This window comes from Leucoraja erinacea, chromosome 9 (genome assembly GCF_028641065.1).
Source record: "Leucoraja erinacea ecotype New England chromosome 9, Leri_hhj_1, whole genome shotgun sequence".
In the NCBI taxonomy this organism is placed as follows: Eukaryota; Metazoa; Chordata; class Chondrichthyes; order Rajiformes; family Rajidae; genus Leucoraja; species Leucoraja erinaceus.
Genome location: NC_073385.1, coordinates 50,998,104 through 51,016,978, shown reverse-complemented (window position 1 = coordinate 51,016,978; position 18,875 = coordinate 50,998,104). Strand labels below are relative to the sequence as shown.

The following is an 18,875-nucleotide window of genomic DNA, read 5'->3' as shown; positions in this document are numbered from 1 at the left end:
AAATTGTATTCATCTAAAATAACAGAACAATCAACGGGAATGGAAACATTTTTACAGAAATGTAAGCTTGCGGGTCTAGATCAGAAAGAGAGAGAATTGCTAGGGGCTGAAATTACGATAAAAGACATCGAAGAGTCAATCAAATCTTTAAAAAACGGAAAGTCTGCAGGCCCCGATGGTCTAAATTCTGAATTTTATAAAAGATTTTATGATTTGCTTTCCCCACGCCTACAGACAATGTACAAATACGCTTATACTCAACAGAAACTCCCAGAAACTCTAAATGAATCTACAATCATACTCATACCAAAAACGGACAAGGATCTTGAAGACCCAGGTTCATACAGAGCTATAGCCCTCTTAAATGCTGATCAGAAAATATTAACTAAAATTTTATCTAATAGATTGAGCTTAGTGATCAGCAAATTAATACATCCCGACCAAACAGGGTTTATCCCCAAACGGTATTCATTTTATAATCTGAGAAGATTATTTAATATTATATACTCCAATAGAATCCCCAATGCAGATCTAGCAATTATCTCGTTAGATGCTGAAAAAGCATTTGACCAGGTAGAATGGCCATATTCATTTTCGGTGATGGAAAAATTTCAACTAGGAGAGAAGTACTGTACATGGGTTAAATTGTTATATTCTAATCCAACAGCTAGAATATTAACAAACAAAATGTTATCAACTAAATTTAATCTCTCTAGAGGCTGTAGACAAGGATGTTCACTATCCCCACTATTATTTACTCTTGCAATCGAACCCCTAGCAGAAAGCGTTAGAAACCATCCAGGAATATTTGGATACAATACTAGAGACACAAGGAATAAAATCTCCTTATATGCAGATGATGTACTAATATATATTACAAAGTTAGAAACTAGTATTCCAAACCTATTAAATCTAATAACTCAATTTGGTCAGTTTTCGGGATATAGAATTAATTGGAATAAAAGCGAAATCATGCCAATAACAAAATTCAATTTACATACAATACAACAATCCCCTTTTAAAATAGTTAAAGATAAATTTAAATACTTAGGAATCTATGTAACTAAGACATATATCTCTTTATTTAAACTAAATTTCCCACCCTTACTGAATAAACTACATAAGAATATTCAATACTGGAAAACACTCCCCATTTCTATGCTTGGGAGAATTAATGCTATAAAAATGATTTTTTTACCGCAACTGCTGTACCTACTTCAATTAATTCCGATATATATCCCAAAAACGTTTTTCAAAAAAGTCGACTCCATTGTTACAAGTTTTGTCTGGGATTATAAGAATCATAGAATAAGTAAAAAACATTTATGTAAGTCAAAGATAAATGGAGGTTTGGCTTTGCCAAATTTCTTATTTTATTTTTGGGCAGTCCATATTAAAAACATGAATTTCTGGCTGGAAGAAATGGATCGACAACCAGATTGGTTAATGATGGAAAAGGAAGACTGTCTACCTTTTGAAATTGGACCGATCATATTTGCCCCCACAAAACTGCATAAAAAACCTATAAAGAAAACCCCATAATACATAGTGGAATACGAATTTGGAAACAAATAAAAAAAGATTTAAAATTGAATAATATACCACTATGCCTTCCCATTGTAAATAATCCTTTATTCAAATCATCCTTTATGGACAAAGGTTTCACACAATGGAAAAATTATGGAATCAAAAATATAGGACATCTTTATGGGAAAGGCACTTTTCTTTCATTTCAAGAGTTACAACAGAATTATGGACTGCACTCAAATAATTTCTTCAGATATCTACAAATTAGAGATTATGTTAAATCTAATACACAAGTCTACAGGAGTAGGGAATCAGAAATTCTTGATGAATGTTTGAACGAGCATCCTAATACTGAAAAACTAATAGCTTATATTTATAACACCCTACTAAACAACGTGGCACCACCGACCGAACCATATAGATACAAATGGGAAAATGAAATAGGTCATCCTATAACGAAAGATATGTGGGACGAAAGTTTACAACAAATACATCAATGTTCATTAAATGCCAGACATACTTTAATACAATTCAAGGTCTTACATAGACTACACTACTCTAAAATAAAACTAAATAGAATCTTCCCACAAATCTCTCCTATTTGTGATAAATGTCTACAACTAGAGGCTAATTTAACACATACGTTTGCAAACTGTATAAAACTTAAAACATTTCTGGACTGATATTTTTGAAATAACTTCAGAAGTTATTAATACAAAACTGGACCCAGACACAAAATTAATAATACTTGGAATATCAGAACAAAGTTTAACACTCACAACAAACCAAAGAAATTTCCTCGACTACAGTATAATAATCGGGAAAAAATTAATATTAACATTTTGGAAAGGCCCTACAACCCCCACAATTAAAATGTGGATTACGGAAATGTCGGAGACCCTATACTTAGAAAGAATTAGACTCGTCTTAATGGACAAAGAAGATCTTTTCGATAAAATCTGGGCTCCATTCATTAACTATCTGAAGGCATAGATTGGCACAGCACGAGGACCCAACTGAAACTTGAACTCAGGATCAGATGAAAAGCTATACTTTCTACGAACCTATCTCCATTGACGTATTACAGGTAACCCATTCCACCTCTTCCGTTTTTCTGTTTTTTTTTTTTATTTGTAACTTTCTACCCTCTCTTTCTATAAAAAATAAAAACACTAGAAGCAGAAGTAATTGATAATTGAAAAAATTAATAATGTATGACTGATGTATATGAAAAGTCTTTTTACTATAATATGTAACTATACTTTATAATATGTCTACTTCTAATTAAAATATTAAAAAAAAAAAAAAAAAAAAACTAAGTCTTAGGATTCTTGAGTTCATTGCCTGAAAGTGAGGTGGAGACAAAATCTTCCCTGAGATAAAGATATGGATGTGTACAACAAGTGCTGTGACCTACAGGCTACAGAGTAAGCACTGGAAGGCAGGATTGGTTTGGACATTTCTTTTCCAACTGAAAAATTGCATCCTCCAACAGAGACTCTATAGCTTCCTTCTGTGCAGCTAAACAATAAATGCTGGAAACACGCAGCAGGTTTGAAAGCATCTTTGGAAAGAGAAATAGAGTTAACATTCCTGGACAAAAGCACTTTGCCCAAACTAGAAAGGCGAGAAGACAGACCCAAAACATTGGAGTAACTCAGCCGGACAGGCAGCATCTCTGGAGAGAAAGAATGGGTGACACTTCAGGTCAAGACCCTTCTTCAGTCTGAAGGAAGGGTCTCGACCTGAAATGTCACCCATTCCTTCTCTCCAGAGATGTTGCCTGTCCCACCGAGTTACTCCAGCATTTTGGGTATTTCTTCAGTGTAAACCAGCATCTATAGTTCCTTCCTACACAAACAGTTACAAGGAATACATTGCACTGGGATAGACAAGAGCCTTTCTCCATCGAGACAGATTTGTTACAAGGGATGAAGTATCTCTTTTTTCTTGAATTTAACCAACTGTTTAAGCAGTTTTGAAGACAATTATATTTTCATGTTTTACCGTCTCCCTTAATAGAATAGGTTTGAAATTTTTACAAACACAAAAACCATAAAAATATAAATTATAAAGAATGTTTAGGAACCATTTAAGGTGGGGGATAGAGTTTCTCCTACAGTCATTTAAAAAAAAGTATCTGTGAGTGAGGAGAGTTCTTATTTGAATGGAATTTGTATGCACAAGGCCAGCTGCTGGGAATCTGAATAACAATGTTCTTGCTACTGGAACGTCAATAAGGCAAGTCTGGACTTATTCTGGAACTCAGCAGTGGGTGTGGGTGACTCTCCTGCACACAAAAAACTGCCAATAGTTTAATGAGTAACCATTGATGTTCTTTACCATCAACCCCAACACACCCCCAGCTCTCTACCCAAAGACCATGCAGAATAATTGATAATTTGCACATACAGAGCAATAATGTTGGTTCATCAGTCAATTCCTCACAGCGTTAGGGAATGACCAATACACTCAAGATGGCCTTCTGCTCCTGCTATCGATAAGGAGATGAAAGTAGATCACAGACTGACATGGTTTAGGTTAGAGACACAGCGTGGAAACAGGCCTTTCAGTCCACCACGTCCACCAGCAATCACCCACACACTGGTCCTATCCAAAACTATTTATAGAAGCCAATTATCCTACACACCTGCACGACTTTGGGATGTGGGAGGACACCGGAACACCCAGAGGACACCCACGTGGTCACAGGGAGAACGTACAAACACTGCACAGACAGCACCCATAGTCAGGAGCAAACCCGGGTCTTTGGCGATGAAAGGCAGCAACTCTATTACTGCGCCACTGTGCAACCGCTAAAACTGCAGAGCACAGCAGGCAGCAATTCTGTCCATATGTCAAACAACAATGCTGCAGAGCCATTCCAATACCCCTCAGAAGTACTGCCAAATCAGGCTAAGTTGAAGGTTTTTTTAATTTTAGTTTGTTTCAGTTGCAAGTGCTAGAATTAGTTATTGGACATTTTCCATAATTAGCTGAAGAGTGCAGTCCAAGTTCATAATCATAATCATCATAATTATACTTTATTAGCAATGTATGTTTTGCAAAATACGGAGAATTTGATTTGCCACAGTCATACCAATAAAAAGCACCAGAACACACAAAATATATTTTAACATAACCATCCACCACAGTGACTCCTCCACATTCCTCACTGTGATGGAAGGCGGAAAAAAGTTAAATCTCTCCCTTCTTTGTCCTCCAGCAGTCGGGGGCCTCCAACTTTCCGTTGACGGCATGATCTTACTCCCATAGCCGGCAGCGGGCCTCCTCGTCGGGGCGATCAAGCTCCTGCATCGAGGGGGAATCTCAGCTCCCCCACATCGGGCAATCTACCCCGGGTCGCGGCTAGTTGAATGTCGTGCGGCTTTTGGAGCTTCCCGACTCGGTCTCTCCATGGGGGGAAGAGAGGTTTCAGTTAGACAGACAACCACTGGTAAAGCCATGGCTCGTTGCTTCTTGGAGAGTCGAGAAAATGTCCTCAATCGAGAGAATGCAACTTCAGAACCCCCTCGTCTCAACCGATGGAGATTTCCGCGGGCGCAAGGAACAGATGACCTAAAGTTTGCATTGAGTGAACTGAATGTTCTTACTGTCCTCGTCGTACCCCAGCATTTTGTGAGAGTGGTTGGATCCCGGGATCGAGGAGTCAGCGCCCGACAGGTGAGCAGGCCGTGGTAGCAGGCGCCTCTCTGCTCGCCGGTGGCAGAACTGACACCTCTACTCCCCGGGTCGGGTGCTGGCTCCTCGACCCCGTTGCATGGCGCCGGCCGACTAGGATTCCAGAGCATCGCAGATGCCTCACATCAGCTCCTGATCCCCCGCCACCTGTCTGGATAATGTGACCGACATTGGTTGAGCTGAAGCTGGGATGTAACCGCTCTCACAAAACACCGGTTTATGGCGAGGACGTTAAGAACACTCAGTTCATTCAACGTAAACTTTAGGTCATTTGTTCATTGCGCTCATGGAAATCCCCGCTCCCACCCATCCCAACCACGGCGCAAACGTCTAATGTGTAGGAAATCTGAAGGAGGGTCTTCTATCCAGAGGTCCGCTGACGGGAGTGTCGGCCCAGGCCCGCAGTCAGTGAGGAGGGGAGGCGGCGGCGGCGCCGGCCCCAGCTCGACTCTGCCTGTCCTGCCGGCGGGATAGGCGGGGTTGAGCTGGAGTTGGTGCTTCTTTTCCGCGCGCCTGGGCCACCACTGCGACGGGCCAGCGCCCCGCCGGGACAGGCAAAGCCGAGCGGGAGCTGGAACCTGCGCCCCCTCTGCGCTCAGCCAGCCCAAGGCCGCACCCGGACGGGACACTCGGGAGGGGATGGGACGGCCTAGCGGCGGCTGGATAGGGACGGGACACAAGTCTGCACCCAAGTAGCGGCACGGCCCCCGCGAGTATTTAGCCCGAGCGACCTACGACCTGTGCATGCGTAGTCGGAATATCGAACTGGCTTTTTATTGTATCTAACACTGAGATTCAAAGATATTGCTCTCTTACAAGAAATCTCATTGATCTATTGTGCCAAAACCATACGGCGGAGAGATCAGAGGTTCTCAACTGTGTCTGAATATGAGATTTGTTAAAGGCAAACACTACAATTACAATTAAGTTTATTGTCATTTGAACCTCAAATGAAGTTCAAACGAAATTTAGTTTCTGCAGTCATACAACAAAAATAAACAATTTACAAGACACACAACCAACACAGTTCACACAAACATCCATCACAGTGAATCTCCTCCTCACTGTGATGGAAGGCAATCGTATCCCTTCCATACTCTCCATTCTTCTCCCGCTGACAAAGACCCCGTTGGGCGATGTAAGACCCCGCTCCGGGTCTTGATGTTGGAAGCCCCGGCGGGCGCTGGAAAGTCCCGCGGTCGTTAAAGACACGCCGGGCGATGTAAGGCCCTGCTCCGGGTCGTTTTCAACCCCGTAATTCGGGCGGGAGAAGTTGCCGTTGCGGGAGCTCTGAAAAGTGGTCTCCCACCAGGGACCCGCGAGCTCCCGATGTTACCATCCACCAGGCCTGCGGCTGGAGCCTCCGAAGCTCCAGAGTCGGGTCACAGCCGCGCGCCACCACAGCTCTCCATGCTCCAAAGCCGGCCAGCTCCACGATGGTAGGTCCGCAGGCTCCACGACTGGAGCCTCCAGGTCGTTCCGGTTGGAGGCAGCTCCACGGTGCTAGGCCCCAACGACAACAGAGACCCAACAGAGAAAAGGTTGGGTCCCCCGTACAGGGAAGAGATTTAAAAGTTTCCCCCACCCCCCACATATACACAATTAAAAGCAATATATAAACCACTACAAACTATACACTCAACTGGACCAAAAAAAAGTTTTTAATTTAAAAAAGACAGACGGACTGCAGAGGTCGGTCGCACTGCCTGACTGAAGTCACATTGTTCTATCATGAAATAACAGACCACTCAAGGGGGTAGTGTTTGTTATATATGTGAACTTTCAAATTGTGTTGTAATGTAACTGACATCTTAACATAATTTCAGAAGATATACTAATTTGGCAGAAGGATGTAAAGCAGACAGCAGCAGTAACATTTCTTTTTTTTCCAGAGCAGAGGGGTGTGTACCAGAGGCCAGTGCTAGTACTTCTGCATTTAATAAAAGTGATAAACTAATCTTTAAGTTATAAAATGTTTGAAGGTGCCAAAACAAAAGGTTTTGACAGAATGTGGATAAATTGACAAGGTTTTTAAAATGATGCAAAGCACTGTGCACAAGTGTAAAGAAGCAATAAGCCTTTACAAGTCACTGGTTAGGCCTTGCTGAGAGATGTTACAAAATGAAAGTCTGCAGAATAAACCGACAAGAATAGTATCCAACAGACGTAAGTACGATAGAGGCACCAGAGCTGCTGTGATGATCCTGATAAGAGCAGGGTTTAAGTTTCTAAGTCAAGGGTTTAAGTTTAATAGATGATGGGATATATCGGGAGAACGAATTTCCATTATTTGGGGAGTAGGGAACTGAAACTGAGAAAGCATGCTGATACACAATTATTAAAGTGCAAAGTCATTAATTATCCTTTTAATTTTAGGCATATGGAAATTAATTTACACAGTAAACCTGCAATATATTATCATCCAGCTGTTTGGCAATCTGCTCTCCCAGTAACATATCAGAGCTCCTGGTACCTAGGCTTCCTTTACACATCCTAGTGCACCTGAAAATTTATTAAACTATTGTGTAACATCTTAAAATTGAATGAAGTCCGTTGGTGTATTAATTGGACCTATATCCAATAGTCTAGAACACCCATCACCACAGCACCATCAAATTCTCAAGTGTGCTGGATTAATGGAGTTGCTTGAGTGATATTCTACAAACATTTCTGCAAAGTTTAAAAGTGACAGGGCACACGTACATCACAAAACAAGAAAACAAAATACTCACTTTTACCATCATATAGAATATGCAAAAGATCAAGTGGAATATGCACCAGTGCAATGTAGCGAGCCAGTGAGATTACATTCCTCATTGATCTGTTGTGGTGCTAGGCAAAGTGAGGTGGATCCATGTGTTTGCTCCAGTAGAAATTGATATGCTGCATTACCAACCTCTCAAAGCACTTCTTCACCACGAGTAATAGTACTACCGGTCGGTTGTCATTGAGGCGTTCCACCTTGCTCTCTCTGGGTATTACCGACGGCTTTTAAACGTGGCAACCTCATACATTGAAGGTTGAGGATAACTTAAACCTCAAAAACTGCAGCCATTTGGTCCAGGTTCATTTTAAGAACATGGCCAGGTACACCATCGGGGCTAGATACTTTCAGAAGGTTCATCCTCTTGAAGGATCTGTTGATGTCGTCCTCAGTGACTGAGATTACAATGCCATCGGATGCTATAGCGGCCCAAGAAGGCATATCGGTGACTTCCTTTCAAAGCGAGTGTAGTAAGCATTGAGCTCATCCAGGAGTGATGCCTCGCTGTTGCTTGAGTTACCACTTGGCTTTGCCTTGCAGGAAGTGATGACATGGCAGCCCTGGCTCAGCTACAGAATATCTGTCTCATCTTTTAACTGGTTAAATCCAGTTTTAACACATTATTGAAAGAATATACCACCACCAAGAACAAAAAGGCCGAATATCTTGCAATGGGGAAACAGCTAAGAAGTCCTCCGTCAAATGCACCATATATAAGAGAGAAATCTACATCTGAGCAGTGGCGGATCTCAGAACACATTTTCATGCCATCAGTGAAATCACTTATTTCATAAGACTTTGTTCAACTCTTTGTTGCCTGCTTCAGTTTATCATCCATTATGCATTACCAGTACATCTTACTATTCCTTTCTCCCTTATTCGATAAAGCAACCGGGAGATCCGGTTGGTTCACGAGGGCTGAGCAAAGGTGTTGCGTGAAACGATCACCCAGTCTGTGTTTGGTCTCGCCGATGTATAAGAGTCCACATCATGAACAACGGATACGGTAGATGAGGTTACAGGAGGTGCAAGTGAACCTCGGGCTAAAGTGAAAAGACTGTCGTGGTCCCTGGCCGGAGTCGAGGGAACAGGTATAGCCACAGGTGTTGCATCTTCTGAGGTTGCAGGGGAAGGTATCTGGGGGAGGGGGTGGGACAGGATGAGTTAACCAGGGAGTTGTGGAGGGAACAGTCTCTGCAGAAGGCAGAAATAGGTAGAGATGGGAAAATGTGGTTAGCGGTGGGATCCTGTTGGAGGTGGGGGAAATTTCAGAGATTATGTGTTGTATGCAACAGCTGAAGGGGTGGAAGGCAAGGACGAGGGGACCAAATGCAAACTGGGCGATCGTTTTGCGGAACACCTTCCCTCAGCCCGCATGAACCAATCTGATCTCCTGGTTTTTGGACACTTTAATTATCCTTCCCATTCTTACACAGACCTTTCTGTCCTCAGTCTCCTCCATAGTCAGAGTGAGGCTAAACGCAAATTGGAGAAACAACATCTCATATTTTGCTTGGGCAGCTTACAGCCTAGTGGTATGAATATTGATTTCTCTTACTTCAGGTAGCCACATCACTCCTTCTCTCTTTATCTGTCCCCCACCCAATTCACACTAGCTTCTCACTTTCACCCAACAAACAGCTTACATTGGCATCGTTACTTTTTGCATATTTTCATTCATTGTTTTTTATCTCTCCACATCTCTCGTTTCCCTTATCCCTAACCAGTCTGAAGAAGGGTCTCGACCCGAAACATCACCCATTCCTTCTCTCCAGAGATGCTGCCTGTCCCGCTAAAGAATTGCAGATGCTGGTTTAAATCGAAGATAAGACACAAAATGCTGGAGTAACTCAGCAGGACAGGCAGCATCTCTGAAAAGAAGGAATGGGCGACATTTCGGGTCTAGACCCTTCTTCAGACTTCGTTTTACCAAAATATATTTTAACAAGGCACCCAAAAGTAGCCATGATAATCTCAACTGATGAAGTTGCAAAACATAGAAAATAGGTGCAGGAATAGGTCATTCAGCCCTTCGAGCCAGCACCGCCATTCAGTATGATCATGGCTGATTATCCAAAATCAGTACCCCATTCCAGCTCTTTCCCCATATCCCTTGATTCAGTTAGCCCCAATTCTCTTGAAAACATCCAGTGAATTGGCCCCCACTGCTTTCTGTGGCAGAGAATTCCATAGATTCACAAATCTCTGGTGAAAATTTGTTTCCGCATCTCAGCCCTAAATGGCCTATCCCATATTCTTAAACTGCGACCCCTGGTTCTGGACTCCCCCAACATCAGGAACATTTTTCCTGCACCTATCCTGTCCAATCCCTTAAGAAATGTATATGTTTCTATAAGATCCCATTTTATCCTTCTAATCTCCAGTGTTTACAAGCCCAGTCGACCCATTCTTTCATCATACGGTCAGTCTCGTCATCCTGTGAATTAATCTGGTAAACCTACGCTGCACTACCTTAATAGCAAGAATGTCCTTCCTCAAATTAGGAGACCAAAACTACACACAATACTCTGGGTATGGTCTCACCAGGGTCCTGTACAACTGCAGCAGAACCTCCTTGCCCCTATACTCAAATCCTCTTGCTATGAAGGCCAACGTGCCATTTGCTTTCTTCACTGCCTGCTGTACCTGCATGCTTACTTTCAGTGACTGATGTACAGGGCCACCCAGGTCTCGTTCCACCTCCCCTTTTTCTAATCTGACACCATTCAGATAATCTGTCTTCTTGTTCTTGCCACCAAAGTGGATTTATCCACGTTATTCTGCATCTGCCATCCATCTGCCCACTCGCCCAACTTATCCAAGTCACCCTGCAGCCTCATAGCATCCTCCTCGCAACTCACACTACCACCCAGCTTTGTGTCATCTGCAAACTTGGAGATGTTACATTTAATTCCCTTGTCTAAATCGTTTATATATTGTAAATAACTGTGGTCCCAACACTGAGCCTTGCGGCACCACACTAGGCACTGCCTGCTATTTTGAACAGGACATGTTAATTCCTACTCTTTGCTCCCTGTCTGCCAACCAGTACTCTAACCATTTCAATACCTTACCCCCAATACTATGTGCTCCAATTTTGCACACTAATCTCTTGTGTGGGGGGTTGTCAAAGGGTTTTTGAAAGTACAGATACACCACATCCACTGGCTCTCCCTTATCTATTCTACTTGTTATATCCTCAAAAAATTCCAGATTAGTCAAGCATAATTTCCCCTTCATAAATCCATACTGACTTTGACCCGATTCTGTCACTGCTTTCCAAAATGCTTTGTTATTCATCTTTAATAATCGACTCGAGCATCTTCCCCACTACCGATGTAAGGCTGGTCTATAATTCCCCATTTCCTCCATTCTTAAAAAATGAGGTTACATTATCTACCCTCCAGTCCACAGGAACGGATTCAGAGTCTGTATAACATTAGAAAATGATCACCATTGCATCCATGATTTCTAGGGCTACCTCCTTGAGTACTTTGGGATGCAGACCATCAGGCCCTGGGGTTTTATCTGCCTTCAGTCCAAAACAGTTTACCTAACACCATTTCCCCCACCACATCTTCCCATCTCCCCCTATGTCTGCCTTCCGCAAAGACCGCTCTCTCTGCAACTCCCTTGTCAATTCTTCCCTTCCCTCCCGTGCCACCCCCTCCCCGGGCACTTTCCGTTGCAACCACAAGAAATGCAACACCTGTCCCTTCACCACCCGCCTCGACTACATTCAATTTCCCGCAAGCTTTCTTTCAAGTTTTATTTTCCCCCTCTTAATTAACCCGAGTCCTCCTCTTTCGAGTTCTAAATTTCTCCCAGTCCTCCGGTTTGCTACTTCCTCTGGCCAATTTATATGCCCCTTCCTTGGATTTGACACTATCCCTAATTTCCCTCGTTAGCCACGATTGAGCCGCCTTCCCCATTTTATTTTTACACAAGACAGGGGTGAACAATTGTTGCAATTCATCCATGCGACCTTTAAATCTTTGCCATTGCATTTCCACCGGCAATTTAATATTGTATTCAAGCTATCGTGCTTCGGTGACAAGGGCGGCACAGTAGTAGTCAGAAGGCTGCTGCTGTCTCACAGTTCAAGTGGCCCGTCTTTGTGGAGTTTACATGTTCCTCCTGTAACTGCGGGAATACTCTAGTTTCCTCCTTTCCAAATGTGGAAATTAGTAAATTAATTAGCACCTGTATATTTCCATCAGTTTATGCAATTAACTGATAAAGTATGGAAGTATGGATAAAGTATGGAACACAGGAATGTCAAGAGAATAAAATGGGATAAGTAAAAATAGTGCTTGACGTCAATGTGGATTGAAGGGCCTTTTTTGTGACGTCTGCTTTTACCATCAATTTTATTTGTGGGAGCCTAGCTATATAGCCTACTCTAATAAACCAGCAAAGCTGCTTCACTTTTTCTAGCATGCATATAACTTTTGGCAAAACCAACATTAGATAATCAAATTTGGGTACAGTTGATTGCTTTAAATATATTTGCACATATACTTAAGAAGTACACAATTATAAAAAAATCTTGGGTTTTATCTGGAGAAGATTTGAAGACTATACCGTGGATGTAATATATCAATTTAACACCCAGATGTTACTGCACGAGTACTGCATCCAGATTAGGGAAACAAACTTCAAGCATACAATGGCTTTGAAAAGGGTGCAGTAGTAATTCACCAAAATAACGATAGGGTTCAAAGGATTGAATGCTGAAGGAAGACAGCAAAAGCTGCTTTGTATTCTCTTCAGTTTGATTCATTTACCCATCAATATTCTAAAAAAACTAATTAAGGGAATCAGAACATTTGATACAAATAAACTATTTTCTTGTGGTCATAACTCAATTTAAGCTGGTCTGCACAGCATTGAAATCATGGCCATTTTTCAATGTGATGAAGATTTGCAACACTCTCCAACTGAGAGGTGTTCAGGTTGGGTCTGAAATGCCATTCAATTCTAGAACTCATTACAACATTGGCCCAAATGTGGATAAATTAACTGGATTTTTGAAGAGAGTGGTAAAAGTGACAGAACACAAAGACAATATTTCACTGAAAAAACATCAAGGAGCCTTGACAAAGCCAGTATGAATCTGGTGTGTGTGTGTGTGTGTGGGGGGGGGGGGGGGGGGGGGGGGGGGGGGGGGGGGAGCTGCAGTTATATGTAAAATTAAAAGGAATGAGTTGTAGTTTTTGGGAGATCAATCATCTCAATATCATGCCATCACCATAATCACTGTTAGATTTTTTGTCAGGGCATTATCATAGAGTCACACAGCATGGAAACTGGTCCTTCAACCCAACGCTCCCATGTTGACCAAAATGCCCCATCTAAGCTCGTCCCGTTAGCCTGAGTTTGGGCAATATCGCTCCAACCCTTTCCTATCCATTTTCTACCACATTAATTACCTTCCATCAGTCCTAATGTTAACAGTGTAGATGTTTACTAATAATTGTACAGCATTTAACTACATTTATAACTCAAATAATGAATCGGCATCTTCCCTTGTGTAACAGGACCAAGTAACCAATTCACCCTTGACTGGTAAATGGCATGGACGACTGTACAGTACAAGTGTGAGGACGCCATCACCTCCAGCAAGCCTGCCCTGCCGTTCAACAGCATTATCATCATTGAATCTCTACAACTTACAAAGAGTTTCACAAATGATTGGAAACTTAATGGATCAGCCACATAAATACTTTGGCTATGGCCGACATGGCAATCTGCCCAACTTTAATTCTAAAGTCTTTTCAATACTACCTGAACCACCGGGTGGTGCCAGCAATAGCTGCCTCGCCAACAATCTGTCTGTCTTTTCCTTCTTAGTGTTTTAATTGTATGTGTTAAATGTATGTTTTTAGTGTTCTTTAGCTTGTTTTATGTGGGGGATGGGGAGTTGGGGGAAACTTTTACTCATTTCATTCCTCGACGGAGGTGTATTTTTTCCCCGTATTGTATCTCTGTCCACACTGCGGCCTAACATCGAGGATTTGGAAACCGATTTTGAGAGCTCCACCACGGTTGCCTGCGGACTTACCATAACAGAGCTTGCGATCCCTTTGCTAGGGGTCGACCTCGGAGCTCCAACCGTGTGTGCTTCTGGACTTAACATCACGGAGCTCACGGTCTCTGGTCAGAGACCGACTTCAGGAAGTCCAAGCCGCGGGAGGTTTGACCGCCCCGACGTGGGAATTTTGATCGCACCCACGCGGGTGTTTCAATCGACCCGACGCGGGAGCTGTGATCGCCCCGACCGCCCCCAATGCAGGGGCTTCGATCACCCCGACGCAGGAGCTTCGATCACCCCGACAAATGGTTCGACGGCCCCGACCGCGGGAGAATAAAGAGGAAGATGATTGGACTTTTTACCTTCCATCAGTGAGGAATGTGGTAAATCCGCTGTGGTGGATGTTTGTTAACTTTTATGTAGTTGTGTGTTTTGTTGCTTTTTTTCTCATATAGTTGTATGGTAATTAGCATATTACTGTACCTTAATTGGTACGTTACAATAAAAGACCTTTGAAACCTTAAAGGTGATTGATAATCTAATAGTGCTCCGAAACGAGATCCATGGTAAATTAGGCTGTTTGACTGGCACTCAATCCATTACCATGAACATTCATTCATTTCACCACTGGCATACTTTGGCTGTGGTGGACATACAACTAACAACACGCATTGCGAAAAACGTGCCGACATTTCAGCACTAACACGTCGCAAATATGTGGCATCCACCACCAAGAGTAGAGCAGCAACAAATTGGAGCTTCATTTCCAAATCTTTCACAATCTGAACTTGGAAATAATCACTGTTCAATCACCATTGCAAAGTCAATTTTTTAAAATTCCTAACTTCTTTCAAGTGGAAATACTTTCATCTCAATACTTTTGAGTGGTATAAGACAATGACAGATCACCACCAACTCAAAGGCAATTAGAAATTAATAATCAACATCAGCCAAGAATATAAAGAAAATAGTGAATTATTCTGAAATTGATATATTTTACTAGATAACAGAGAATATGAATTGACATTAGGAATTTAATTGCAAATCAGTTGTAATTTAATTGAATGGGGAATTGATCCCATATCTTTGTAACTTTATTCAGCCTCGTCAGAGATATCTGCTTATTTCCTAGGTACACAAAAATGTTGGAGAAACTCAGCGGGTGCAGCAGCATCTATGGAGCGAAGGAAATAGGCGATGTTTCGGGCCGAAACCCTTCTTCAGACTGATGGGGGGGAGAAGGAAGGAAAAAGGGAGGAGGAGGAGCCCGAGGGTGGGGGGGGATGGGAGGAGACAGCAAGGGCTAGCAAAACTGGGAGAATTCAACGTTCATGCCATCCGGACACAAGCAACCCAGGCGGAATATGAGGTGCTGTTCCTCCAATTTCCAGTGTTGCTCACTCTAGCAATGGAGGAGACCCAGGACAGAGAGGTCGGATTGGGAATGGGAGGGGGAGTTGAAGTGCTGAGCCACCGGGAGTTCAGGTAGGTTATTGCGGACTGAGCGGAGGTGTTCGGCGAAACGATCGCCCAACCTCCGCTTAGTCTCCCCGATGTAAATCAGCTGACATCTAGAGCAGCGGATGCAGTAGATGAGGTTGGAGGAGATACAGGTGAACCTTTGTCGCACCTGGAACGACTGCTTGGGTCCTTGAATGGAGTCGAGGGGGGAGGTGAAGGGACAGATGTTGCATTTCTTGTGGTTGCAACGCATGCTTATTTCCTATTCTGGCTTCTTTAGCATCTCTGATTTTAATTGCTGCACTTTGGAAGCCATTGCTCAGATACCAAGTTAGGAAATCCACTTAAACCTCTCTGCCTCTCTACAGTTATCTGACCTTGTAACTCACTGCAGTGACATCAAATTTGTTTGATGACACATTATTTGAGGTACCAGAGCCATTTTCTATTACATATAAATATATTTACACTATATGAAAAGCCAGTGATTGAATAAAGGTTTGGAGATATTCAATGACCTACACTTATTTCAAAAGATTTGGCTTGACGTTTGTTAACACTCAAGTCTATCTCGTAGAAAGGTGAGCTCCTTTGCAAAATTATGTTTCTAACATCATTTAGCCCAGCGACACCAGCCTTTCAACAGCCTACCACCACTCAAGATCTTAATGTTCCTCGGTGCAAACCCTCGTTAATGCCCCACCATTGCACCAGTTCCTTTACTTTGATTTTGGAGTTACCTCCCTGAAACTCTCTGCTGCTCTACTTCTTTCCCCCTTGGTAATGCTCCTGAACATCCATCGTTATGCCTGTCCACCATTACATGGTTCATCGTCAAGTACTGTCTAATTCTGTTTCTATCTAGTGCTAGGATGTTTAAATGCACGGGGAGCTTTGCAAATACCCTGCGGTCACAGGCTGACAACGTAATGCTGTAAACAGAATCATTTCCCTTTCATTGCTAATATATGGTAACATATGTCCCCAAAAGCATTGACAAATTAGATGCCCCCCAACTTGTCGGCCAATACTGGTCAAACATTCTCGGCCCCCCACACAAACACGAAGTGGGAGGTTAACACCTGGAATATTAGCTAGAAGCAGAGACAAGGGGCAGGGGTGACAGGTATAGAGGAGGCTGCGGCGCGGCCTGCAGCGCTTCCTCAGCCGCGGCCTCGATTTCTGGCGGCCCAGGAGGCGTAGGGGGTAGTGGGGCGGCCTCCTGCAAACATGGGAGGGGGGCGAGGGGTAGGTATCCATAACAACTGGCAGCCCCCATGAACAGGCCTGGTTCCCGTCCCCACCCCGCCCTGCCCTGCCCACGGCCCCGTCTCACCGGACACCAACAGCTCGCCAGCGCCGCTGCTGAACTCGATGGCGTTGACGCAGCCGAAGTGGCCGAGCAGATCCTTCTTGAAGAGGTTCCTGCAGCCCGACAGCCGCTGGCGCTGGAAACCCTCCTTGAGGAAGCGGTCGCCGCTCAGCGCTCGGCGGCCCAGGAACCGCAGCAGCGGCCCCGGCCCGGGACCGGGACCGGGACCAGGACCAGGACCGGGACCAGGACCAGGGCCCGGCTGACAGTGGCCCAGCTCCCGCATCGCTCCACTCGCTCAGTCGTCGCCGCCACCACCACCTCCCCTCATCAACTCGGCTCCCTGCAGCGGATTAACGGCAGCCGCGGCCCGACATCCACACAAGACGCTGCAGTGCAGCCGCTGCCTCCTCCTCCTCCTCTCTGACCAGCCGCTCCTCACCCTTCTGAACTGGAAGTGGATGATGCCCCGGCTTCAACACTTGCTACAATCACAGCCACAACCAACAACGTTTACAACGTTGCCCGTGGCTCGCAATTTCACTCCACCCCCCCGCCCCCGAAATTAAAACCATTTTCCAGAACAAACTGATCACTGCGCTCATAAATAATGCCGCCTGGTTCTGTGGAATTAGGGATGTCAACTTTTGGGGGTGGGATTCAACCCAAAAGAATGAGTGAGACTGGTCACATGCCACTTGTATATAGGCAGAGTTTAATGATCATATCTTTGAAACAAATATACATTTTTTAAAGTGGAGAACTTGTGTGTTGTCTTTTGCAACATCTAAAAAAAATTGCTGTTGTTGCATCTGTGACCCATGTTTTGCTTTCTTGTCTATAACTGATCTTTTATACATAAACATCCCTGCTAGCAGTTAATCAGGCAGTACTGTGGACAGAGGAAAATAGTTAACATTTCCTGTGTCATCAACAAACATGTTTTTACTCAGCATATTTCCAGCATTTTCTGTTTTTATTTTGGATTTACAGCATTTGCAAATTCTTCATTCAATTAATCACTCTGCTTTCCACTCTTCGTACACATTTATCTGTGCTTGTCAGCCTGCCTCTAAACATGGTTAAAACTATCTCACTTCCAAGGAAAAGTAATTAACCTCAAAATTTAACTGTCCATAAATGAAAATGGATTACAGACCATAAATGGCACATTAGCGAAAAAGACTACAAAATGTTGTGACCACTGCCCAGTCCATCACCGGCTTTAACCTCCCCACCGTCGAAGGAATTTATCGTAGTCGCTGCCTCAAAAAGGCAGCCAAATTCATCAAGGACCCACACCATACTGGCCACACACTCATCTCACCATTGCCATCAGGAAGAAGGTACAGGAGCCTGCAAACTGTAACGTTCAGGTTCAGGAACAGCTTCTTCCCTAGAGCCATCAGGCTATTAAACACAACAACTGAATAACCTCTGAGCTCTGAATTGCAAAAGACTATTAGTATTGCACTATATTTGGTATTTATTGAACTTTTTCTTTTTTTCTCTTCCCCCGTTATGTACTATGTTTACATATTCTCCCTCATGGGGGACCCGGGGGGGAAGAAGAATCTCCGAAAGCCGGCCCACAGCCAACCTCTACCGCGGTCGCGGCAGGGACTTACTTACCATCAGGAGCAGGGTCCCTCGCCAGGGATCCCTGGAGAGGAGCTCCATACCGCCAGCCCTGCAGTCTGCGGTGTTTCTGGCTGCGGTGGGTTCTTTAAATCTACGACCGCCGGCCTGCAGCCTACACCAGCCTGAAGCCGCGGTCTCCGGTGGGGAAGAGCCGATTCTGGACTTACCTGGTCTTTTTACCTTGTCCTATTACCATCTGGACGCCCACAGCGACGGCTGCGGAGGGTTGAGGTCCCGACCACGGGGGAAAATGGAGGAGGACTGGCCAATTTTTGTGCCTTCCACTACAGTGATGAATGCTGTGGTGGATGTTTGTGTTACATTTTTAGTGTGTTTGTGTGTTCTTTATCATTGTACCGCTGCTGGCAAATTCGTTTCACTTGCACTTTATCTGCAATGTGAAGAATAAAACCGTATTGTATTGTATTGTATTG

General features: G+C 43.7%; 1 protein-coding gene across 1 annotated transcript in view; it reads right to left on the bottom strand.

Annotated features, from left to right (window-relative positions):
* Window positions 1-17,510, bottom strand: part of dcaf5 (ddb1 and cul4 associated factor 5) — a 54,593-nt gene extending 37,083 nt beyond the window's left edge. The window contains exon 1 of the mRNA XM_055640797.1: window positions 16,825-17,510. Within this exon, the coding sequence (XP_055496772.1) occupies window positions 16,825-17,086 (262 nt within the window). The 5' untranslated portion in view covers window positions 17,087-17,510. The remainder of the gene's footprint in view (window positions 1-16,824) is intronic.
* Window positions 17,511-18,875: the final 1,365 nt, after the last annotated feature.